A 25,518-nucleotide genomic window follows, 5' to 3' on the forward strand; every position below is an offset into this window, starting at 1 on the left:
CATCAGAAAGTCGTCAACCATCCGCAATCCACCCGATCTAACATTTGCTCAGAACCGCACCCGCCCGTTGTTATATATCTAATATAGACGATGCAAGGCATTAGTGAGGTTATAAAGCTTTTGCCTGTTAAAGAAAGGAGACTGATCCAATGCAGCACAGACATTCGCGTGCCACGCTGTCACGACCCAGACGCACACCAGTGCGCAATCATATGGGAGCCGCGCTGAGCGCACCTCCAAGCGCGTCTCGCTGCCGGCGACGGCCGGGTATATGGGCCCGACGCTCCAGCGCCATCCATTTTCAGGGCTAGTTGATTCGGCAGGTGGGTTGTTACACACTCCTTAGCGGGTTCCAACGTCCATGGCCACCGTCCTAGCTGCTGTCTATATCAACCAGGGTGAGCCCCACCCCTTTCGTGAGCGCACTGCGCGCGGAGTGACCCCTGTTACGCGCCCCCGGCAACAGGGGTGGCGGGCAGGTAAGCTGCGCGGGCGGAGCGCGCGGAGTGACCCCTGTTACGAGCCCCCGGCCACGGGGGTGGCGGGCAGGTAAGCTGCTTACCTGCTGCGCGTGACGCCGGCCGCGGCGAAGGCGGACGAGGCGGGGTGTCGGTGCGGTGGTGACCCTGGACGTGCGTCGGGCCCTTCTCGCGGATCGCCTCAGCTACGGCTCCCGGTGGGGCCCTCTCGGGGGAAGTGGCCTCGGTCCCGGACCCCGGCGAGGCGTCCCTTCTCCGCTCCGTAAAAGTGTCCATCTCTTTTTTTTTTTTTTTCTTCTGTTGTGGCATATGCTGCAGGTGCCTGCTCGTTTTTCGTATGTGGGTAACAACATTTAACTATGTATATATATTTCCCAATTGGTTTAACTGCCACCCGCCTGAATCTATTTAAAATCTAATTTTTCTTTATTTGAACCACCCGACCCGACCCGACTCGCGGATAAAATCTAATTTTTTTTAATTTCATCCGCCCGATCCGCGGATAATCCGCGGACTCCGCGGTTGTGCCTGCAAACCGCGCATCTCTAGTAGGGATGTCAATAAATGCTTTAAAATGTAATATCGGAATAGGCGAGGGCGGACCTACGTCACTTCCGCCTGCCAATCCCCTAGCAACCGGTCGCCATATTGAATTCGTTGAAAACAAACCAGCTCACAGCGAACGCATACCTGCCAACTACCAGAGGTGGGTAGAGTAGCCAGAAATTGTACTCAAGTAAGACTACTGTTACTTTAGAGATGTATTACTCAAGTAAAAGTAAGGAGTAGTCACCCAAATATTTACTTGAGTAAAAGTAAAAAGTATGTTGTGAAAAAACTACTCAAGTACTGAGTAACTGATGAGTAACATACACACTCATATCATATATATATATATATATATATATATATATATATATATATATATATATACATATATATATATATATACACTGTATATATGTATATATATATATATATATATATATATATACATACATTGATACATACATACATATACATTGATATATACAGTATATAATTTATATGTATTTATTTTGCTGTTTTTGTTTACATGTTAAAGGTGTTTTAATGAATATACATGCATGTTTAACACATATAGATTCCTTTCTTTCATGAAGACTAGAATATAAGTTGGTGTATTACATGATTCTGATGACTTGCATTGATTGTAATCAGACAGTAGTGCTGATAACGTCCACGTTTTCAAATGGAGGAGAAGAAAAATTCCTCCTTTCTGTCTAATACCACATGAAAGTGGTGAGTTTTTGGCATCTTATTTGTCCAGCTTCCATATTCGTTTTTATACACTTTACAAGAAATATATTGGCGTCAAACTCCGTAGCTTGCTAGCTTGTTTGCGCTGGCTTTCGGAGACTCTTGTTTTGAAAGCGCAGGCGCAATGGAGCGGCACTTTTATTGTGAAGACAGGAACGTCCTCATGTGCGGTCAGTTTTTAGGCTTTTGACGGGATGTATGGTTGGAATGAAAAAGTATATTTTTTCCTTCACACTTTTGATTGATTGATTGGAACTTTTATTATTAGATTGCACAGTACAGTACTTTAAACATTTAATAGGATTTTCAGAGGGAGGAAAAACCAAGACATTTAATATAAAATGTAAAATGAATAAATACATAAAAAGAAAAAGAAAATGTATGGTTAAAAGCCATCATCCTGGGGAGCATTACATTTCGTCCCGTGCATTTTTAAAAAATAATAATAACAATGAATAATTTCTAAGTCTTTGTTAGCCGTTTGTGAAGTTTTGTGCTCGTGCGTAACATTCGCTTGCATCCTGTGCATCTCCTGGGGGCTAAGCCCCCCCTGTCCTTAAAAGCTAGTGACGCCCCTGCTTTAACTTAACTTTAACTTTACACATACAAACTGTAGCAGACAAAAAAGCACATTTAATAAAAAAACAAAAACGTTATTATGGTCTTACCTTTACTTATAAGTGCGGGAACAGTGGTGTTGGTGTTGGAGGAGTTGTGAATGAATGAAATATGAAATCCGTGCTGCAGTCTGCAGGTGTACCTAATGCTGTGTCCCTGCAGTCGTTCACGGCTCCTCCGGCGCGAGCAATGTTGTTTTTGCACTTTTTGGCTTCTTGTTAAGTGACTTTTTTTGGGTGGATTCGGTCTTGCACGTGGAGGGTTTGGGTGTGGGCTTCGGTTGGTGTGGCGTTCCCGTCGGGGGGGTGCAGTCTGCGGCGAAGGTGAATTAACCGGCACCAGGAGGCGGGGTTACTGCGAGCCTCACACAGTGCGCCTTCGCAGCCGTTTTATGATCGCTCAGCACAAGAAATACGTTACACACATACAGTTGTTGACAAAATACACTGTACATTATATACCTCAGCTAACTAAACTATGGAAATGTATAATATAATTCATATAGCAATACGGTCTCACTGCACAGCAGGCCAGCAGTTAGCCGTTATCATCAGTCATCAACTAGAGAGAGAGAGAGAGAGAGAGAGAGAGAGAGAGAGAGAGAGAGAGAGCGCAAACAAACAAACACATGATTGTGCGTGCTGCTGGTCCACTAATACTACTAACTTTAAAGGGGAACATTATCACCAGACCTATGTAAGCGTCAATATATACCTTGATGTTGCAGAAAAAAGACCATATATTTTTTTTAACCGATTTCCGAACTCTAAATGGGTGAATTTTGGCGAATTAAACGCCTTTCTATTATTCGCTCTCGGAAGCAATCCGCCATTTTCTCAAACACCGAGTCAAATCAGCTCTGTTATTTTCCGTGTTTTCGACTGTTTTCCGTACCTTGGAGACATCATGCCTCGTCGGTGTGTTGTCGGAGGGTGTAACAACACGAACAGGGACGGATTCAAGTTGCACCAGTGGCCCAAAGATGCCAAAGTGGCAAGAAATTGGACGTTTGTTCCGCACACTTTACCGACGAAAGCTATGCTACGACAGAGATGGCAAGAATGTGTGGATATCCTGCGACACTCAAAGCAGATGCATTTCCAACTGGACTGGACAGATCAGCTTTCAGGAAAAGAGAGCGGATGAGGGTATGTCTACAGAATATATTAATTGATGAAAATTGGGCTGTCTGCACTCTCAAAGTGCATGTTGTTGCCAAATGTATTTCATATGCTGTAAACCTAGTTCATAGTTGTTAGTTTCCTTTAATGCCAAACAAACACATACCAATCGTTGGTTAGAAGGCGATCGCCGAATTCGTCCTCGCTTTCTCCCGTGTCGTTTTCGTCGGTTTCGCTTGCATACGGTTCAAACCGATATGGCTCAATAGCTTCAGTTTCTTCTTCAATTTGGTTTTCGCTACCTGCCTCCACACTACAACCATCCGTTTCAATACATGCGTAATCTGTTGAATCGCTTAAGCCGCTGAAATCCGAGTCTGAATCCGAGCTAATGTCGCTATAGCTTGCTGTTCTATCCGCCATGTTTGTTTGTGTTGGCATCACTATGTGACGTCACAGGAAAATGGACGGGTGTATATAACGATGGTTAAAATCAGGCACTTTGAAGCTTTTTTTTAGGGATATTGCGTGATGGGTAAAATGTTGAAAAAAACTGGGAACTGATTTTTAATGGTTGTAACCCTTCTGAAATTGTGATAATGTTCCCCTTTAACAGTTAATTTTACTCATTTTCATCAATTACTAGTTTCTATGTAACTGTTTTTATATTGTTTTACTTTCCTTTTTTATTCAAGAAAATGTTTTTAAATTATTTATCTTATTTTTTTTTTTTTTTTTTTTTTTTAAAAGGACCTTATTTTCACCATACCTAGTTGTCCAAATTAGGCATAATAATGTGTTAATTCCACAACTGTATATATCGGTTGGTATCGGTAATTAAGAGTTGGACAATATCGGAATATCGGCAAAAAGCCATTATCGGACATCCGTAATAAAAAGATAATAAAAAAAAAAAAAAAACTAGAACAGCCTAATAGCTAGAAGTAGTATGCATATATCTATAAAAAGGCCTTTTAAAAAAAATAAAATAAAAAAAAGGGTTTTTTAAGCCTTTTTTAAAAGCATGCATCACTATAACTCTTGTAGGTGTACTGTCACCACCTGTCACATCACACCCTGACTTATTTGGACTTTTTTGCTGTTTTCCTGTGTATAGTGTTTTACTTCTTGTCTTGCGCTCCTATTTTGTTGTTCATTGTCATGGCATGTACGGATGTACTTTGTGGATGCCGTCTGCTCCACACGCTGTAAGTCTTTGCTGTCGTCCAGCATTCCGTTTTTGTTTTTTATTTGGACTCTTTTGCTGTTTTCCTGTGTGTAGTGTTTTTGTTCTTGTCTTGCGCTCTTATTTTGGTGGCTTTTTCTCTTTTTTTGGTATTTTCCTGTAGCAGTTTCATGTTTTCCTTTGAGCGATATTTCCCGCATCTATTTTGTTTTAGCAGTCAATAATATTTCAGTTGTTTTTATCCTTTTTTGTGGGGACATTGTCGATTGTCATGTCATGTTCGGATGTACATTGTGGACGTCGCAAAACAGCACAAGACAAGTCGTAAAGCACCACACACAGGAAAACACCAACAAACACAAAATAAGGCACACGGAGGACCTGGTGGAGAATGATAAAAAATGTGCCTTGCCTCAAAAAAGGTTGAAAAACACTGTACTATGCATTCCGTGACAGGTTAACTTTGTTAACATAGCAACGTGAAGCAAACTAGTGGGAAATGACAGCTAATTCAGCATTCTCAAGCCATACCATTGTTTCCTGTCTGTAATCAAAATGGAATTGGAGGCACTTCAGGACAAAGACTACTCTCAGCACAAAATGAATGAGACCATATTGACAGTTTTGAGCAAGTCTCTAAACATTAAGAGGACAGTTAGCCATTCACTTTATTCGTCTAACCTGGTTGTTTTGCCAAAAGTATTTGGCCACCTGCCTTTACTCACGTATGAACTGGAAGTGCCATCACACGGAATTGTCCAACATGTTTTGGTATCCTGGAACATGCAAAGTTCCTTTCACTGGAACTAATGGGCCAAGCCCAACTCCTGAAAAACAACCCCACACCATAATTCCTCCCCCACCAAATGTCACACTTGGCAAATGTAGCGTTCTCCTGGCAACCTCCAAACCCAGACTGGTCCATCAGATTGCCAGATGGAAAAGTGTGATTCATGTCGGAGGCAGATATTTACATATATCCGAATTTAAGTTGTACTTCTTCCATTTCTTTGTCATATTTGAAAACAGCTCGTCTTTTCCACTTCTTCTCTTGATGCTCTGTCAGCAAGCAAACTCTGTGTGTTAACCTTGAGTTCCTTGGAATGTATTATGGCTAGGGAGACGTTGTGCTTTTGTTATGGCTAGGGAGGGTGGAAGGGAAGAGAGTTTTTTGGCGTTGGGAAGGGAGACCATTTTGGGTGTGCGGGATAGAAGGTTCTAGGGATAGACTGGTCTCAATCTGAAATGTATGTTGTCAAAGCTTTGAGAATATATGCAACAAAATACCTATTCTGTCTCTGGTGGTTTTTCAACTCAGCTTTAAGTGTCGGAAAGAACTGGGGAGCGAATTGAGACTTGAATTCCCTGGGAGGAACAACTGGTCCAAAACGCAACAAATTGGGGGCTCGTCCGGGATAAAACACCATAATTCCTCCCCCACCAAATGTCACACTTGGCACAATGCAGTCTGAAATGTAGCGTTCTCCTGGCAACCTCCAAACCCAGACTGGTCCATCAGATTGCCAGATGGAAAAGTGTGATTCATCACTCCAGAGAAGGCGTCTCCACTGCTCTAGAGTCTGCGTACTGTACGTGGGCTAATTGCAAGGTCACATGAAGTGTGGAGCTCTGTAGCAAATGACTGTGCAGAAAGTCTTTGCACTATGCTGAACCTCTCTGTCAGTTTACGTGGCCTACCACTTGGTGGCTGAGTTGCTGTTGTTCCCAAACTCGAGTCTTCACTTTTCTTAAAGGTGAACATTATCACAATTTCAGAAGGGTTAAAACCATTAAAAATCAGTTCCCAGTGTGCTTATTTTATTTTTCGAAGTTTTTTTCAAAATTTTACCCATCACGCAATATCCCTAAAAAAAGCTTCAAAGTGCCTGATTTTAACCATCGTTATATACACCCGTCCATTTTCCTGTGACGTCACATAGTGATGCCAACACAAACAAACATGGCGGATGGACAGCAAGATATAGCGACATTAGCTCGGATTCAGACTCGGATTTCAGCGGCTTAAGCGAAATTGAAGAAGAAACTGAAGCTATTGAGCCATATCGGTTTGAACCGTATGCAAGTGAAACCCACGAAAACGACACGACAGCCAGCGACACGGGAGAAAGCGAGGACGAATTCGGCGATCGCCTTCTAACCAACGATTGGTATGTGTTTGTTTTTAAGTGTTGTAATGTTTTTAAGCTAAATTATTGGTAAACGCAGTTTATGTATAATAATTTACGTAAAACCGCGAGTAATGAATAAAGTTTTCATCAATTAATATATTCTGTAGACATACCCTCATCCGCTCTCTTTTCCTGAAAGCTGATCTGTCCAGTTTTGATCATCTTCGGTGGCATAAGGGACGGTGTGAGCCAAGACATCCAGGGGGTTTAGCTCGCTCGTCTGCGGGAACAAACTGCCGCCATCGCTTGCCGTGCTACCGAGGTCCTTTGTCCCTGAATTGCTCACACACTCCGGCAGATTCAATGGGGGTCTGGCGGCAGATTTCTTTGACTTTATGGTTGGAAATGCATCTGCTTTGAGTGTCGCAGGATATCCACACATTCTTGCCATCTCTGTCGTAGCATAGCTTTCGTCGGTAAAGTGTGCGGAACAAACGACTGACCATTTTCGACGGCTTTCCCCCACAGCCTCGTATTTTGAACACATTTCGTCCAATTTCTTGCCACTTTCGCATCTTTGGGCCACTGGTGCAACTTGAATCCGTCCCTGTTCGTGTTGTTACACCCTCCGACAACACACCGACGAAAGTGAGAAAATGGCGTTTTAATTCGCCAAAATTCACCCATTTAGAGTTCGGAAATCGGTTAAAAAAATATATGGTCTTTTTTCTGCAACATCAAGGTATATATTGACGCTTACATAGGTCTGGTGATAATGTTCCCCTTTAAAATAAAGTTGACTTTGGAATATTTAGGAGCAAGGAAATGTCACGACTAGATTTGTCGCATATGTGGCATCCTATGACAGTTCCACGCTGGAAATCACTGAAAGCGGCCCATTCTTTCACAAATGTTTGTAGAAACAGTCTCCATGCCTAAGTGCTTGATTTGATACACCGGGCCAAGTGATTAGGACACCTGATTCTCATCATTTGGATGGGTGGCCAAATACTTTTGGCAATATGGTGTATTTTCCCAGGATTTTGCATGTTTTTTTTGTGATTTGTTGCATAACGCCTAAAAATGTACAACAATTCTTCTCAACGAAAGAGGAGAAATATAACCTGAGGAGAAAAACTCATTTAAAACATTTGTACGCTCGTACAACACTAAAAACCTTTAGCATATCAGTATGTGGAATTCAATTATGGAATGGATTATGTAAAGAAGCTAAACAATGTACAGATATGATCCAGTTTAAGAGGTTGTTCAAATGAATAGTGCGTACAAAAGTACAAAGAAGAAGAATTATGACAAACACCTTCAACTTTATTGCAAATGGGTTATTCTTAATCTAAGTGTGTGTATAATGACTGACTTAATTATATATTACAAGAACTGCTGGATTAATCATTCACTGATGTAGTTGTGTTTAGGGATGTCCCGATCCAGGTTTTTGCACTTCCGATCCGATACCGATATTGACCGATACCGACCGATAATGGCCTATCCGAGCATGTATTAAAGTTTAAAGTTATTTAGCCTCCTTAGTTGTCAGAATCATGTTGAAAAGGGTTTTTAGTACTCTTGATAACAACTAGCCAGCTGAATTAGGGGAGTTTGAATAATACACAATGGTTGGTAACAAGAAACTGACCTGTTTATTCAAGGATGAACACAAAATAGACAAAATTATACATGACAAACAGAAATGGCATCATTGAAACTAGGGCTCGGCGATATGGCCTTTTTTTAATATTGCGATATTTTAAGGCCATATTGCGATACACGATATATATCTCGATATTTTGCCTTAGCCTTGAATGAACACTTGATGCATATAATCACAGCAGTATGATGATTCTATGTGTTTTGATTGATTGATTGAGACTTTTATTAGTAGGTTGCACAGTGAAGTACATATTCCGTACAATTGACCACTAAATGGTAACACCCCAATAAGTTTTTCAACTTGTTTAAGTCGGGTCCACTTAAATTGATTCATGATACAGATATATACTATCAGATATATACTATCATCATAATACAGTCAACACACAAGATAATCACATTGAATTATTTACATTATTTATAATCCAGGGTGTGGAGGGGGGCGCCGGATGTAAGTGTCAAAAAGACAGCCAAAAGAGTTTGATATGAGAATAAATCTAAAGTTAAAATATAGAGTAGAAATGCACCCATTTGCAGGACATGTAGTCTTGATTTTCAACATTTTCTTTCAAGCCTTGCATGTCTACATTAAAACATTCTTCTTCATACTGCATTAATATATGCTACTTTTAAACTTTCATGCAGAGAAGGAAATCACAACTAAATAGATCACTAATTTTTTCAGACGGTGTTGATCTGGAAATTTTTGCCTCAGCATTTTGATGGTGTGGGCGTGTGGCACCGAACGGAGATAAGCGTCTCGACAGACGTCACAATATTTGAACAATGATGACGAAAACTGTTTTCTCTGTCGTGTCGGTGTGTCGAAAATTGTTATGCGCTTATTTTTTTATTTGATTTTGTGCGTGGCATATAATTGCTATGCGCACAGGCGCGCACCTTAGAGAGAACGTTGGTCACACGGCTGCGCTAGCATCACAGCTAACGTTAGCCATGCTGCTACCTCTCTGCTCGGGGAGGACGTATACGTATGTGACGTATGACGTGACAGTATGTGACGTGTGTAAGAAGGTGCGCTTGCTGTCTGTGAGAGGGAGACACAGGAAAGAGTGAGAAGAGCCTGTCGTGTAATGCCAGCAGCTAAAAGCAACTGCGTGAGAATCCACAGACCTGTGGATGTGCTGAAGGTGTGCTGGAAAATGCGGAACGGAAATTAGGGAGCAGCAGAAAAGTGGAATGTATTATTTAAATCGGTGCGTTGGAAAACACGGACCGGAGTATTCTTTTTTAAACTGGATCTGGATCGGCATTTTCCCATGCCTTGCCGATACGCATTTTTTGGCAAATATCGGCGGCCGATCCGATCCAAATATCTTTGAAGCTTTTTTTAGGGATATTGCGTGATGGGAAAAATTTTGAAAAAAACTTTGAAAAATATAATAAGCCACTGGGAACTGATTTCTAATGGTTTTAACCCTTCTGAAATTGTGATAATGTTCCCCTTTAACACACTGAGACATGGCGTCCATTAAAGTAGACAAGTCTGGTGGGATTTTCCGGAATCATTGCTATAGCTTTCGAACTAAATACTTCTAATTAGATTGTGCAGGTGTGTCTAATGCAGTGTCTCGTTAGTGTGAAAAAAAACATGACGGGAAATAGGTACTGAGTCGAGTAATTACTGGCCATTCAACATCTATAATGTCAATAGTTGTGTGTTACTGTTTACTTAGCCAACACCTTGAAGGCATCATAAAGTGCCCCGCAGCTGCTCTCTAATGCAAATGTCTGCCATTGCACCCCCCCCCCCCAGATAAGGATGGAAAGGCCTTCCACCCCACCTACGAGGAGAAGCTTCGCCTGGTGGCCCTCCACAAACAGGTGCTGCTGGGCCCTTATAATCCCGATGCCTCCCCCGAGGTCGGCTTCTTTGACGTCCTGGGCAACGACCGCAGGTAAAAGCCACAGAATAGCTTGCATGGGAATGTGACCTTTGAGCCCTTTTTTTAATTTGTCTGAAAACACGCTGTCCGTTTTCAATGTCTTATATGTGGCGATATAATAAGCAATAATGTTTTGATTCAAAGTTGTACTTTCATTTCCCAGTATTTTAAGATATGGGCAATCTGTCAGATTTTTTGTTATGCTTTAAAATGCAAGTGTTTCAAGTTAAGAATGTACTCGCAAGTTTATTATTTCCTCATACAGTGACTGTGGCTGGTTATTTCCTCACCCGAGTACCATGTCAAAGAAAATGGATTGTCATTTGAATCCTGATTATTTTTATTTATTTTAAAAAAAATATATATATATTTTTTTATATTTTATTTTTTATTAATCAATCCAACAAAACAATACACAGCAATACCATATCAATGCAATCCAATTCCAAAACCAAACCCGACCCAGCAACACTCAGAACTGCAATAAACAGTAGTGAAACAAAAATGAATATTATCAACAACAGTATCAATATTAGTAAAAATGTCAATATAGCAGTGATTAAAAATCCCTCATTGACATTATCATTACAGACATTTATTAAAAATAAAAATAAAAAAGATAAATAAAAATGAACAATAGTGTCACAGTGGCTTACACTTGCATCGCATCTCATAAGCTTGACAACACACTGTGTCCAATATTTTCACAAAGATAAAATAAGTCATATTTTTGGTTCATTTAATTGTTAAAACAAATTTAAATAATGGATCCCATATTCCAATATATGACTCATTATCCAAACTAAATGCAGTTTTTTCTACTGATATCATCTCCATAGCTTGTGTATTCCAGTCAGTATGTGTTGGACTATCTACATCAGGGGTGCTCACACTTTTTCTGCAGGCGAGCTACTTTTCAATTGATCAAGTCGTGGGGATCTACCTCATTCATATATATCATTTATATTTACTTATTTATGAAATATATGTTTTTGTTAACAAGTTAAAGGTGTTTAATGATCATGCAAGCATGTTTAACACATATAGTTAATATTGTTAACAAGTTAAAGGTGTTTAAAGATAATACAAGCATGTTTAACACATATAGTTAATATTGTTAACAAGTTAAAGGTGTTTAAAGATAATACAAGCATGTTTAACACATATAGTTAATATTGTTAATAAGTTAAAGGTGTTTAAAGATAATACAAGCATGTTTAACACATATAGTTAATATTGTTAACAAGTTAAAGGTGTTTAAAGATAATACAAGCATGTTTAACACATATAGTTAATATTGTTAACAAGTTAAAGGTGTTTAAAGATAATACAAGCATGTTTAACACATATAGTTAATATTGTTAATAAGTTAAAGGTGTTTAAAGATAATACAAGCATGGTTAACACATATAGTTAATATTGTTAATAAGTTAAAGGTGTTTAAAGATAATACAAGCATGTTTAACACATATAGATTCCTTTTTTTCATGAAGACAAGAATATAAGTTGGTGTATTACCTGATTGTGATGACTTGCATTGATTGGAATCAGACAGTAGTGATGATAACGTCCGCATTTTCGAATGGAGGAGAAAAAAAGTCCTCCTTTCTGTCCAATACCACATGAAAGCGGTTGGTTTTTGGCATCTTATTTGTCCAGCTTCCGTACTCCTTTGTATACACTTTACAAGAAATACATTGTCGGCAAACTCCGTAGCTCGCTAGCTTGTGCACGCCAGCTTTCTGAGACTCTTATTTTGGTAGCGCAGGCAGGATGAAGCAGAGCTTTTATTGTGCAACTGCAGTCGGTCTTTGGCGTTTTGACGACCGGTACGGCGCCAGAGTCTGTTGAAATAAAGTGTTTCTCGCCTTCCAGTCGGTAATATTAATGAGCTGGCAGCAGCCAGCGTCATCTCAGAAGACCCTCGGGTGCCGTGAATGTCAATCAAGTGACGAAAGTGACGTCATAGTGAAGATTTATGATCGCTCGTTTTTAGGACTATTTTTTTAATGCCTGGCTGGTGATCGACTGACACACCCTCCGCGATCGACCGGTAGATCGCGATCGACGTAATGAGCACCCCTGGGTTCAAGGAATGGCTAAATCATGCTAGAATTAATGTTTCAGAATGGCCTTCCTAAAGTCCTGACTTAAACGTGTGGACAATACAGGTGCCGTGTATGCGTACAGCGATATATTGTATTTCCGTCAAATTTTGAGTACCGTATTTTCTGCACCATAAGCCGCCCTGGGTTATAAGCCGCGCCTTCAATGAACGGCATATTTCAAAACTTTGTCCACCTATAAGCCGCCCCGTGTTATAAGCCGCATCTAACTGCGCTAAAGGAATGTCAAAAAAACAGTCAGATAGGTCAGTCAAACTTTAATAATATATTAAAAACCAGCGTGATGTGGGCGCGCATGGAGTCGTATATCAACATGGACGGAGCTGCGTGAAAAAAGCCACCCGGCCTCTTCGCGTAAACTTACCTTAACCACTCGCTCATCTTTTCTTCATCCATCCATCCCTTCGAGTTAGCTTTTATGATGACGCCGGCTGGAAAGGTCTCTTTTGGCAAGGTCTTCCTTTTGAATATCACCATGGGTGGAAGTTTCTGGCCATTAGCATGGCAAGCTAGAACCACAGTGAAGGACGACTTCTCATTCCCTGTGGTGCGAATATTCACCGTACGTGCTCCCGTTGTATCCACAGTGCGGTTCACAGGAATATCAAAAGTCAGTGGAACCTCGTCCATGTTGATAATGTTCTCTGGCCGGATCTTTTTTTCAGCTATCTTGTTTTTACAATATGCACGGAAAGTAGCCAGCTTTTCTTGAAAGTCTTTAGGCAGTTGCTGTGAAATAGTAGTCCGTGTGCGGATGGAGAGATTGCGTCTTGGAAACCTGTCGCTTAGTAGGAGCCATTTTGTGGTCTTTACAGATGTAAACACACAAAGGAAATGAAACGTAATATCCGCGCGCTTCTTCTTCTTCTACGCGGGCGGGTGGTTGCTTACAGTAGAAGAAGAAGCGCTTCCTGTTCTATGGGGGCGGGTGCTTACCTTGGCGGTTGCTTGCGTAGAAGAAGAAGCACTTCCTCTTCTACGGGGAAAAAAGATGGCGGCTGTTTACCGTAGTTGCGAGACCCAAACTTTATGAAAATGAATCTTAATATTAATCCATATATAAAGCGCACCGGGTTATAAGCCGCACTGTCAGCTTTTGAGTAAATTTGTGGTTTTTAGGTGCGGCTAATAGTGCGGAAAATACGGTACAGTGTTATTAATTCAACATATTGTATGATCCTGCCCCCCCCAAAAAAGTTCTAAATTTCATATAAAACTATGCTTTTTACTTTTGCACAGAAAAGAGTGGGCCTCATTGGGTAACATGGAGAGGGAGGAGGCCATGGTGGAGTTTGTCCAACTGCTTAACAAGTGCTGCAACCTCTTTGCGCCCTACGTCACCTCACACAAGATAGAAAAGGAGGAGCAGGAGAGGAAAAGGTATACTTGGATGCTGCAAATGTAGAAGACCGTGTAAGTCAGGTATAACCTGAGTATTGGTACTGACGTGTATGGTCATGTTTGCTTTTTTAACAGGAAAGAGGAGGAGGAGCGTCAGAGGCAGGAGGAGGAGGAGAGGGAGCGACAAAGGCAAGAGGACGAGAGACGACGGCTGGAGGAGGAGGAAAGGCTGAGGCGTGAGGAGGAGGAAAGGCGGCTGGCAGAGGAAGAGAAGCTACGCATAGAGCAGCAGAAGTATGTCATCCTAACCATGTTTCCTGCGTCGTCCTCCTCACTCTGACTCCTGCCCCGTGACATATTTCCCCCCCCAGGCAGCAGATAATGGCGGCCTTGAACGCCCAGACCGCCGTGCAGTTCCAGCAGTACGCGGCGCAGCAGTACCCAAACAGCCCCGAGCAGCAGATCGGACTCATCCGCCAGCTCCAGGAGCAGCACTACCAGCAGTACATGCAGCAGCTCTACCAAGTCCAGCTGGCCCAGCAACAGGTCTGCTCTCCTCTCAATCTACAATGTTTTTATACCCTTATTTAGGGGTGTAACGGTACACAAACATTTCAGTTCGGTACGTGCCTCGGTTTAGAGGTCACGGTTCGGTTCATTTTCGGTACAGTAAGAAAACAACAAAATATCAATCAATCAATCAATGTTTGTTTATATAGCCCTAAATAGTGTGAGAGTCCAGTCCATAGTGGATCTAACATAATAGTGTGAGAGTCCAGTCCATAGTGGATTTAACATAATAGTGAGAGAGTCCAGTCCATAGTGGATCTAATATAATAGTGTGAGTCCAGTCCATAGTGGATCTAACATAATAGTGTGAGAGTCCAGTCCATAGTGGATCTAACATAATAGTGTGAGAGTCCAGTCCATAGTGGATTTAACATAATAGTGAGAGAGTCCAGTCCATAGTGGATCTAATATAATAGTGTGAGTCCAGTCCATAGTGGATCTAACATAATAGTGTGAGAGTCCAGTCCATAGTGGATCTAACATAATAGTGTGAGAGTCCAGTCCATAGTGGATTTAACATAATAGTGAGAGAGTCCAGTCCATAGTGGATCTAATATAATAGTGTGAGTCCAGTCCATAGTGGATCTAACATAATAGTGTGAGAGTCCAGTCCATAGTGGATCTAACATAATAGTGTGAGAGTCCAGTCCATAGTGGATCTAACATAATAGTGTGAGAGTCCAGTCCATAGTGGATCTAACATAATAGTGAGAGTCCAGTCCATAGTGGATCTAACATAATAGTGTGAGAGTCCAGTCCATAGTGGATCTAACATAATATTGTGAAAGTCCAGTCCATAGTGGATCTAACATAATAGTGAGAGTCCAGTCCATAGTGGATCTAACATAATAGTGTGAGAGTCCAGTCCATAGTGGATCTAACATAATGGTGAAAGTCCAGTCCATAGTGGATCTAACATAATAGTGAGAGTTCAGTCCATAGTGGATCTAACATAATAGTGAGAGTCCAGTCCACAGTGGATCTAACATAATCGTGAGAGTCCAGTCCATAGTGGATCTAACATAATAGTGAGAGTCCAGTCCATAGTGGATCCAACATAATAGTGAGAGTCCAGTCCATAGTTGATCTAACATAATAGTGAGAGTCCAGTCCATAGTGGATCTAACATAATAGTGAGAGTCCAGTCCATAGTGGATCTAACATAATAGTGAGAGTCCAGTCCATAGTGGATCTAACATAATAGTGTGAGTTCAGTCCATAGTGGATCTAACATAATAGTGTGAGAGTCCAGTCTATAGTGGATCTAACATAATAGTGTGAGAGTCCAGTCCATAGTGGATCTAACATAATAGTGTGAGAGTCCAGTCTATAGTGGATCTAACATAATAGTGTGAGAGTCCAGTCCATAGTGGATCTAACATAATAGTGAGAGTCCAGTCCATAGTAGATCTAACATAATAGTGTGAGTTCAGTCCATAGTGGATCTAACATAATAGTGTGAGAGTCCAGTCTATAGTGGATCTAACATAATAGTGTGAGAGTCCAGTCCATAGTGGATCTAACATAATAGTGTGAGAGTCCAGTCTATAGTGGATCTAACATAATAGTGTGAGAGTCCAGTCCATAGTGGATCTAACATAATAGTGAGAGTCCAGTCCATAGTGGATCTAACATAATATTGTGAAAGTCCAGTCCATAGTGGATCTAACATAATAGTGAGAGTCCAGTCCATAGTGGATCTAACATAATAGTGTGAGAGTCCAGTCCATAGTGGATCTAACATAATAGTGAGAGTCCAGTCCATAGTGGATCTAACATAATATTGTGAGAGTCCAGTCCATAGTGGATCTAACATAATAGTGAGAGTCCAGTCCATAGTGGATCTAACACAATAGTGTGAGAGTCCAGTCCATAGTGGATCTAACATAATAGTGAGAGTCCAGTCCATAGTGGATCTAACATAATAGTGTGAGAGTCCAGTCCATAGTGGATCTAACATAATAGTGTGAGAGTCCAGTCCATAGTGGATCTAACATAATAGTGAGAGTCCAGTCCATAGTGGATCTAACATAATAGTGAGAGTCCAGTCCATAGTGGATCTAACTTAATAGTGAGAGTCCAGTCCATAGTGGATCTAACATAATAGTGTGAGAGTCCAGTCCATAGTGGATTTAACATAATAGTGAGAGAGTCCAGTCCATAGTGGATCTAATATAATAGTGTGAGTCCAGTCCATAGTGGATCTAACATAATAGTGTGAGAGTCCAGTCCATAGTGGATCTAACATAATAGTGTGAGAGTCCAGTCCATAGTGGATCTAACATAATAGTGAGAGTCCAGTCCATAGTGGATCTAACATAATAGTGTGAGAGTCCAGTCCATAGTGGATCTAACATAATATTGTGAAAGTCCAGTCCATAGTGGATCTAACATAATAGTGAGAGTCCAGTCCATAGTGGATCTAACATAATGGTGAAAGTCCAGTCCATAGTGGATCTAACATAATAGTGAGAGTTCAGTCCATAGTGGATCTAACATAATAGTGAGAGTCCAGTCCACAGTGGATCTAACATAATCGTGAGAGTCCAGTCCATAGTGGATCTAACATAATAGTGAGAGTCCAGTCCATAGTGGATCCAACATAATAGTGAGAGTCCAGTCCATAGTTGATCTAACATAATAGTGAGAGTCCAGTCCATAGTGGATCTAACATAATAGTGAGAGTCCAGTCCATAGTGGATCTAACATAATAGTGAGAGTCCAGTCCATAGTGGATCTAACATAATAGTGAGAGTCTAGTCCATAGTGGATCTAACATAATAGTGTGAGAGTCCAGTCCATAGTGGATCCAACATAATAGTGAGAGTCCAGTCCATAGTGGATCTAACATAATAGTGAGAGTCCAGTCCATAGTGGATCTAACATAATAGTGAGAGTCCAGTCCATAGTGGATCTAACATAATAGTGTGAGAGTCCAGTCCATAGTGGATCTAACATAATATTGTGAAAGTCCAGTCCATAGTGGATCTAACATAATAGTGAGAGTCCAGTCCATAGTGGATCTAACATAATAGTGAAAGTCCAGTCCATAGTGGATCTAACATAATAGTGAGAGTTCAGTCCATAGTGGATCTAACATAATAGTGAGAGTCCAGTCCACAGTGGATCTAACATAATCGTGAGAGTCCAGTCCATAGTGGATCTAACATAATAGTGAGAGTCCAGTCCATAGTGGATCCAACATAATAGTGAGAGTCCAGTCCATAGTGGATCTAACATAATAGTGTGAGAGTCCAGTCCATAGTGGATCTAACATAATAGTGAGAGTCCAGTCCATAGTGGATCTAACATAATAGTGTGAGAGTCCAGTCCATAGTGGATCTAACATAATAGTGTGAGAGTCCAGTCCATAGTGGATCTAACATAATAGTGAGAGTCCAGTCCATAATGGATCTAACATAATAGTGAGAGTCCAGTCCATAGTGGATCTAACTTAATAGTGAGAGTCCAGTCCATAGTGGATCTAACATAATAGTGTGAGAGTCCAGTCCATAGTGGATCTAACATAATAGTGAGAGTCCAGTCCATAGTGGATCTAACATAATAGTGTGAGAGTCCAGTCCATAGTGGATCTAACATAATAGTGAGAGTCCAGTCTATAGTGGATCTAACATAATAGTGTGAGAGTCCAGTCCATAGTGAGGCCAGCAGGAGACCATCTCGAGCGGAGACGGGTCAGCAGCGCAGAGATGTCCCCAACCGATGCACAGGCGAGCGGTCCACTCAGGGGGTAACCAGAAAATTTCCATTTTCTGGTTATTCATTTACCAAAATGTGTAAACAATGGCTTTATCCTTTGAACATTGCTTTAAAATAGCTGTGTGTGTGTGTGTGATGGATGTGAGCCACCACTAGGCTGATCAGTGCAACAGCAGGCAGTCATGAATGCTAAGCATAACAATAACATACATATACACACAGGGTCCATTGCCAGGGTTCATGCAGTCAACATATATACAGTAAAAACTAAATAAGATAAGGCTCAGAATTGGTTTCTTAACAAAGCCTTTCTACATATAAAGTGCAACATTAAACTGCTTCAAGTTGTTGCTCAGATTAAATAAAATGACAAAACTTTTCTTCTACATACAACTCAGCCTCAGATTAACTTTTCTTCCCCCCCAGTCTTTAACCCTGGTGACTTTCACTCAATTGTCATGTTTTTTGCCAGAAAAATCAGTTTATCCACATTGTCTGCAGAAAGAGCAGACCTGCTTGCAGTTAAAATGTCTCCAGCTGTGGAAAATACCCTTTGACTGGGCACGGAGGTAGCAGGTATGGCGAGGTCATACTTGCCAACCCTCCCGGATTTTCCGGGAGACTCCCGAAATTCAGCGCCTCTCCCGAAAACCTCCCGGGACAAATTTTCTCCCGAAAAACTCCTGAAATTCAGGCGGACCTGAGTGACGTGTTGACAACACACAACAACAGTGTCTACCGTAAAGCAGTTCGTCTGCCGTAAACAGCAATGTTGTGACACTTTTAAACAGGACAATACTGCCATCTACTGTACATGCATATGTGACCCACCCATAATGTGTCACATTTTTGTGTTGATTTATTTATTTTATTTTGTGGTTTGAATTCGTTTTTTGGAGCTGTCATTACACATTTATCAGTATTCACATTGGTCAGTAGGGGGCAGTAGGGCGTTTCTTCCCAATTGAATGCTATCACCTGCAGACCGGAAGTGTCTTGTCATTCTGATGAGCGCGACCAGTCTGTGAACAATTGAAACGTCCTGTGTGCTTTTTCCTCCTGTATAACAGGTTAGTTTTGGTGAATCAACTCACTGAATAATATCCATGTGATCTTTATAAGTTTAAGTACACATTCTGACGGTGGAGCCTAACTCTAAAGTGTTTGTGAGTTGTAGTTTGTAAATGAATACTGAAATTAAAGTATTTATTTTATTTATATATATATATATATATATATATATATATATATATATATATAGCTAGAATTCACTGAAAGTCAAGTATTTCTTATATATATATATATATATATATATATATATATATATATCTTAACCACGCCCCCCGCCCCAACCACGCCCCCGCCCCCACCTCCCGAAATCGGAGGTCTCAAGGTTGGCAAGTATGGGCGAGGTAGTGCCTGAGGATATATGGGCTCATTGTTCTTCCACCATAGAAGTGGCTCAAAATCTAGTTTTTAATGCAATGTGGTCTTAAATCTGCTGCTATAAAAACATTTGTTATTGCTTTAGCCCTGCCTGACTCGCCGAGGAGAGGCTGCTGAAATGCGGTGGGAGCTGTGTTTGTTTGTCTTTCTCTTCGTCGAAGCGATGTTATCCATTGTTGTATCGCACCGCGAAGCCCAAATGTTCCCAAACGGTCTTCCAGCTCTGGCTTTTACATGTTGTAGTAGCCTGGTCGTTGCATACCTGCCAACTACTCCGGTTTTCCCGTAATTAGTACGGTTTTCATCAACCTATTCCGGGTTACGGTTGCAGTGATAAAAAATACAGTTTTTCATTAATTAAAAAAAAAAATGTTTTTTTAAAGTTTTATTCACGAAATCGCGTAACAACAATCACAATCGACACTGCTTCCCGTAACTTCCTATCGAGCCATTCCGAATGCCATGCGCGAGGCATTTATAGCACCGCTGCCAAGCACGAGGCACCTGTTGCCCATTGTTTCCAAACGAGCGAACGATCATGGAATCAGCCGGAGAAAAATCGCAAACGAGTCTTAAACCGAAAAGAAAACTGCAGTCATTCCGTGAAGAATATTCAAAAGCCTATCCGGGAATAATTATCCGTTCCAAAAAGGGTGAAAACTACGCGAATTTCACCTTGTGCAGACAAGATTTTTCGATCGGACACGGAGGAATTAGCGATGTAAAAGACCACGTTGGGACAAAAAAACACAAGTCTAATGCCGTTGCTAAATTTGGATTTTAGCCACAAAAAGGTAATGACACCAATGTTATCTATTGGAATTGTTTAGTACTGTTAAAAGTGTTTATACTATTTATGCTTTCAAGTCCAAGTTGAAGAAATCTTGTTAAATGTTGACAGCATAACTACCAAAATACAGAAGTATGTCCTTAATATTTTTGCAGTGCTATTTCTGTTGAAAAGTTCAAATGATTACATTAGAGATGTGATGTGCCACTTTTCAAGTGTCTGATGGCTTAAATTAATTTTCATTCATTTTTCATATTTTGAATTCTTTTGAAAGGCTTACAAAAAAACTACATTTGAATTGTAATTCCATGCTATTGACAGGACTATTAATTTTAATGAAGTTAGCTTACCATGTTTACAGTATGATAATTGTGATAGAAATGTGAATTTTAGGCACAGAATATTTTATACAATTGAACAAGGCAGTAGATTATACAAGCTTGGACAGAAAGTTAATGACACCAATTTTTTTTTTAAATGGAATTGTTTAGTACTGTTTTACCATTTGTTTACTGTAAAAAGTGTTTATACTGTTTATACTTTCAATTAACAAATTGAAGTCTTGTGAAAGGTTGACAGGATAACTGGCATTAACTGTCAAAATAATCTCAAACTATTGAAGTTAGCTTACAGAATAAACATGTCAATCAACCCATATGAATTTTGCTGTAATATTTTTGTTTTGAAAAGTCACTGTGACTGATAGAAAAGTGATGGTTTTAGCAACATTTTAACCTGTCTGAATGCAATCAATCATTTTGCGTCGGGGGGAACCCCCCACCAGGACTTTGTCCTGGACCTACCGGGGCCTGCGGCCCCTGGACCCTGGCTACTAGGTTTTTCTGATTTCAAAAGTTGGCAGGTATGTCATTGCTAGCATGCCGTGTGTTGCGCCTCAGTGTGCATTGTTTACACATGTGGTGCACTACTTAATAAGTCCGTGTGGAAACTCGTTCGGTACACCTCCGAACCGAACCGAACCCCCCGTACCGAAACGGTTCAATACAAATACACGTACCGTTACACCCTTCCCCTTATTACATCATCATTTCTCATGCGGGATTGTTTGGACACACTACATGATTTTTGCATATCCCTCCCTCTAGTTGCTCAATTCAGAATGTAGAATGAGTCAAGTGACAAAACGTTCTTCTATTAGTGAGTGCCAACTGCTGTCATCCCAGGCGGCCTTACAGAGGCAGCAGCAGGTTGACCCGACGGCGCACGCCCACCAGGAGGCCGGTGGCTTCTGCAGCGGCGATCCCATCGCAGCGTCGGCAGCGGGGCCGATGTGCGCGGCTTCACCTTCCAGCGAGGACACCCCGACCGTGAATGGCGGCGGCGGCCACTCCGACCCCTCCATGGAAAACACGGACCGAGAGCTGGACCCCGAGGCGGCAGAGGAGGTCTCGGAGAACGGGCCGTTATTAGGTAAGTTAGCCTTGCTAAGGTTGTCTTTGCTGTAAAGTCACTACGTCTCCATGCACTAAATTAGTCTGATTTTTCAAATTGTTAGTTTTTTTTGTGAAGTCCAAGTGTCCATGCACTCTCTAATGCGACTATTGGTCATACGCCACTGGGGGTGGGGGGGAATTATGTGCTGTTTCTTTAGTGCCTGTGCTGTGTAGAGCTCGGCAGTGTAACCATGTGATACTCCACGTCAGTAGGTGGTAGTGGTAGTTTGCGGACACAACCGCGGAGTCCGCGGATTATCCGCGGGTCGGGCAGTTGAAATAAAAAAAAATTAGATTTTAAATAGATTCAGGCGGGTGGCAGTTAAACCATCCATCCATCCATCCATCTTCTTCCGCTTATCCGAGGTCGGGTCGCGGGGGCAGCAGCCTAAGCAGGGAAGCCCAGACTTCCCTCTCCCCAGCCACTTCGTCCAGCTCTTCCTGTGGGATCCCGAGGCGTTCCCAGGCCAGCCGGGAGACATAGTCTTCCCAACTTGTCCTGTGTCTTTCCCGCGGCCTCCTACCGGTCGGACGTGCCCTAAAAACCTCCCTAGGGAGGCGTTTGGGTGGCATCCTGACCAGATGCCCGAACCACCTCATCTGGCTCCTCTCGATGTGGAGGAGCAGCGGCTTTACTTTGAGCTCCTCCCGGATGGCAGAGCTTCTCACCCTATCTCTAAGGGAGAGCCCCGCCACCCGGCGGAGGAAACTCATTTGGGCCGCTTGTACCCGTGATCTTGTCCTTTCGGTCATAACCCAAAGCTCATGACCATAGGTGAGGATGGGAACGTAGATCGACCGGTAAATTGAGAGCTTTGCCTTCCGGCTCAGCTCCTTCTTCACCACAACGGATCGATACAGCGTCCGCATTACTGAAGACGCCGCACCGATCCGCCTGTCGATCTCACGATCCACTCTTCCCTCACTCGTGAACAAGACTCCGAGGTACTTGAACTCCTCCACTTGGGGCAAGATCTCCTCCCCAACCCGGAGATGGCACTCCACCCTTTTCCGGGCGAGAACCATGGACTCGGACTTGGAGGTGCTGATTCTCATCCCAGTCGCTTCACACTCCGCTGCGAACCGATCCAGTGAGAGCTGAAGATCCTGGCCAGATGAAGCCATCAGGACCACATCATCTGCAAAAAGCAGAGACCTAATCCTGCAGCCACCAAACCAGATCCCCTCAACGCCTTGACTGCGCCTAGAAATTCTGTCCATAAAAGTTATGAACAGAATGGGTGACAAAGGGCAGCCTTGGCGTAGTCCAACCCTCACTGGAAACGTGTCCGACTTACTACCGGCAATGCGGACCAAGCTCTGGCACTGATCATACAGGGAGCGGACCGCCACAATCAGACAGTCCAATACCCCATACTCTCTGAGCACTCCCCACAGGACTTCCCGAGGGACACGGTCGACTGCCTTCTCCAAGTCCACAAAACACATGTAGACTGGTTGGGCAAACTCCCATGCACCCTCAAGGACCCTGCCGAGAGTATAGAGCTGGTCCACAGTTCCACGACCAGGATGAAAACCACACTGTTCCTCCTGAATCCGAGGTTCGACTATCCGGCGTAGCCTCCTCTCCAGTACACCTGAATAGACCTTACCGGGAAGGCTGAGAAGTGTGATCCCACGATAGTTAGAACACACCCTCCGGTTCCCCTTTTTAAAGAGAGGAACCACCACCCCGGTCTGCCAATCCAGTGGTACCGCCCCCGATGTCCACGCGATGCTGCAGAGTCTTGTCAACCAAGACAGCCCCACAGCATCCAGAGCCTTAAGGAACTCCGGGCGGATCTCATCTACCCCCGGGGCCTTGCCACCGAGGAGCTTTTTAACTACCTCAGCAACCTCAGGGCAGTTAAACCAATTCGGAAATATATATACAAAGTTAAATGTTACCCACATACGAAAAACGAGCAGCACTCTTTGAAACAGGCAATTATTTATCATCAGGCACCTGCAGCACGCCACAACAGAAGAAGAAGAAAACAAAAAAAGATGGCAACGCCGGCAGCAAACGTGGTACGCGACAAACTAAAAAAGGGAATACTAAAGACCAGGGGGAAAAAAAGGCCAGAAAAGTTCAGCGTGGACTCGTTTTTATGAGGTTGTAAATCAGGATGATAGTAATGCTGGCTACGTGATTTGCAAGAGCTGCGACGCTGTTTATGTCTACGACAGTCACAAAACCGGGACATCTAACATGGTGCATCACATTTGTGCAAAACCCCGAACCTCCACAAACACCCTGAGCATGAGCAGTTTCGTCCGCCGTGATCCCAGAAGAGTGCCACAGGATGTTAAAACAAGATAGAACGCAGCTGCCTGCAGCAGTTTGAGTGGCGCGAGCGCGCTTGGAGGTGCGCTCAGCGCGGCTCCCAGATGATTGCGCGCTGGTGTGCGTCTGGGCCGTGACAGCGTGGCACGCATTGAATGTCTCTGCTACATTGGATCAGTCTCCTTTCTTTAACAGGCAAAAAGCTTTATAACCTCACTAATGCCTTGCATCGTCTATATTAGATATATAACAACGGGCGGGTGCGGTTTTGATAAAATGTTAGTTCGGGTGGATGGCGGATGAGTGACGACTTTTGTGATGCGGTTGCGGATGAAATAATTGCCTATCCGCGCATCTCTAGTAGGTGGCAGCAGGTAGTTAATGGCTTTGTAAAAGTCGGAACGTGTCGGGTGAGACGAGGACGGCTTGTCGTGATCCCAATATGCAAAAGGTAAAAAGGTATGTAACGCTTAAACCAAAAATGAACAAAAGGAAAAGGCATTGAAACATAGGGAAGGCTATGCAAAACAACAATAAAACCGAACTGGATACAAAGTCAACAGAAACAGAATGCTGGACGACAGCAAAAACTTGCAGCATGTGGAGCAGAGACGATGTCCACAAAGTACATCCGTACATGACATGACAATCAACAATGTCCCCACAAAGAAAGATAGCAACAACTTAAATAGCCTTGCTTGCTAACACAAAGCAGGTGCGGGGTATAGCATGGAAGTCATGAAACTTTGCTGTGTATAGGATGCTTGAAATCGTCTAAAGTAACGTTTCAGGATTAAGAAAAGTGTCTGAATTATTGGAGGACATGCTTTAAAATGACTGACAGGACAGAATAGGTCACTTGTTTGAGATCAAGTAAAACAGACAAGTTCTATTAATCCAAAGTCAAATCCTATTTTTAGCACCTCTTCACTTATATTATATTAAGGGACTCTCTCATCAAAGTTGAATAAGTTAGTGATGGATTTATTTTTGTTTTACTTTCAACGTTTGAAATCTTTTAACGTCTTCCAATCAATTTATTGGTCGAAAGTTTTTCATTTGTTTAAATTTGTTTTATGACTTTTTGTCCAAATACATGGAAAAATGGAAAATATGTAATGTGTCTAAAAGAATAAGTTGCAAAGTAGAATAGTTGAGGTTAGGTATTTACAGCATTGAGTAGGTCAAGAATTCATTAATTGAATTTTGCTACAGTGGACATTTCAGCTCAGATAATCAAGCACTATGGTCTTCTGGCGTCATCTGGTGGTTAAAGGGCGCAATTACACCAAAACAATTTCCTTGTTTTTCAATCATTGAGATTAATTCGGCTTTCATGGACAAAAAAAAAAAATATCACTTATAATGGGAGTCAAT

The 25,518-nt window shown here is 42.0% G+C and overlaps 1 protein-coding gene across 2 annotated transcripts in view; it reads left to right on the forward strand.

The window, feature by feature from the left end:
• The window catches only part of LOC133623670 (Golgi resident protein GCP60), a 38,262-nt gene that overhangs the window by 630 nt on the left and 12,114 nt on the right, over positions 1-25,518 (forward strand). For both annotated transcript variants that reach the window (XM_061986942.1, XM_061986943.1), the window contains exons 2-6: positions 10,278-10,419; positions 13,773-13,913; positions 14,010-14,168; positions 14,246-14,420; positions 21,585-21,831. In XM_061986942.1, coding sequence (XP_061842926.1) covers positions 10,278-10,419; positions 13,773-13,913; positions 14,010-14,168; positions 14,246-14,420; positions 21,585-21,831 — 864 coding nt within the window. The remainder of the gene's footprint in view (positions 1-10,277; positions 10,420-13,772; positions 13,914-14,009; positions 14,169-14,245; positions 14,421-21,584; positions 21,832-25,518) is intronic.

The sequence above is a fragment of the Nerophis lumbriciformis genome, linkage group LG26 (genome assembly GCF_033978685.3).
Source record: "Nerophis lumbriciformis linkage group LG26, RoL_Nlum_v2.1, whole genome shotgun sequence".
NCBI classification, from domain to species: Eukaryota; Metazoa; Chordata; class Actinopteri; order Syngnathiformes; family Syngnathidae; genus Nerophis; species Nerophis lumbriciformis.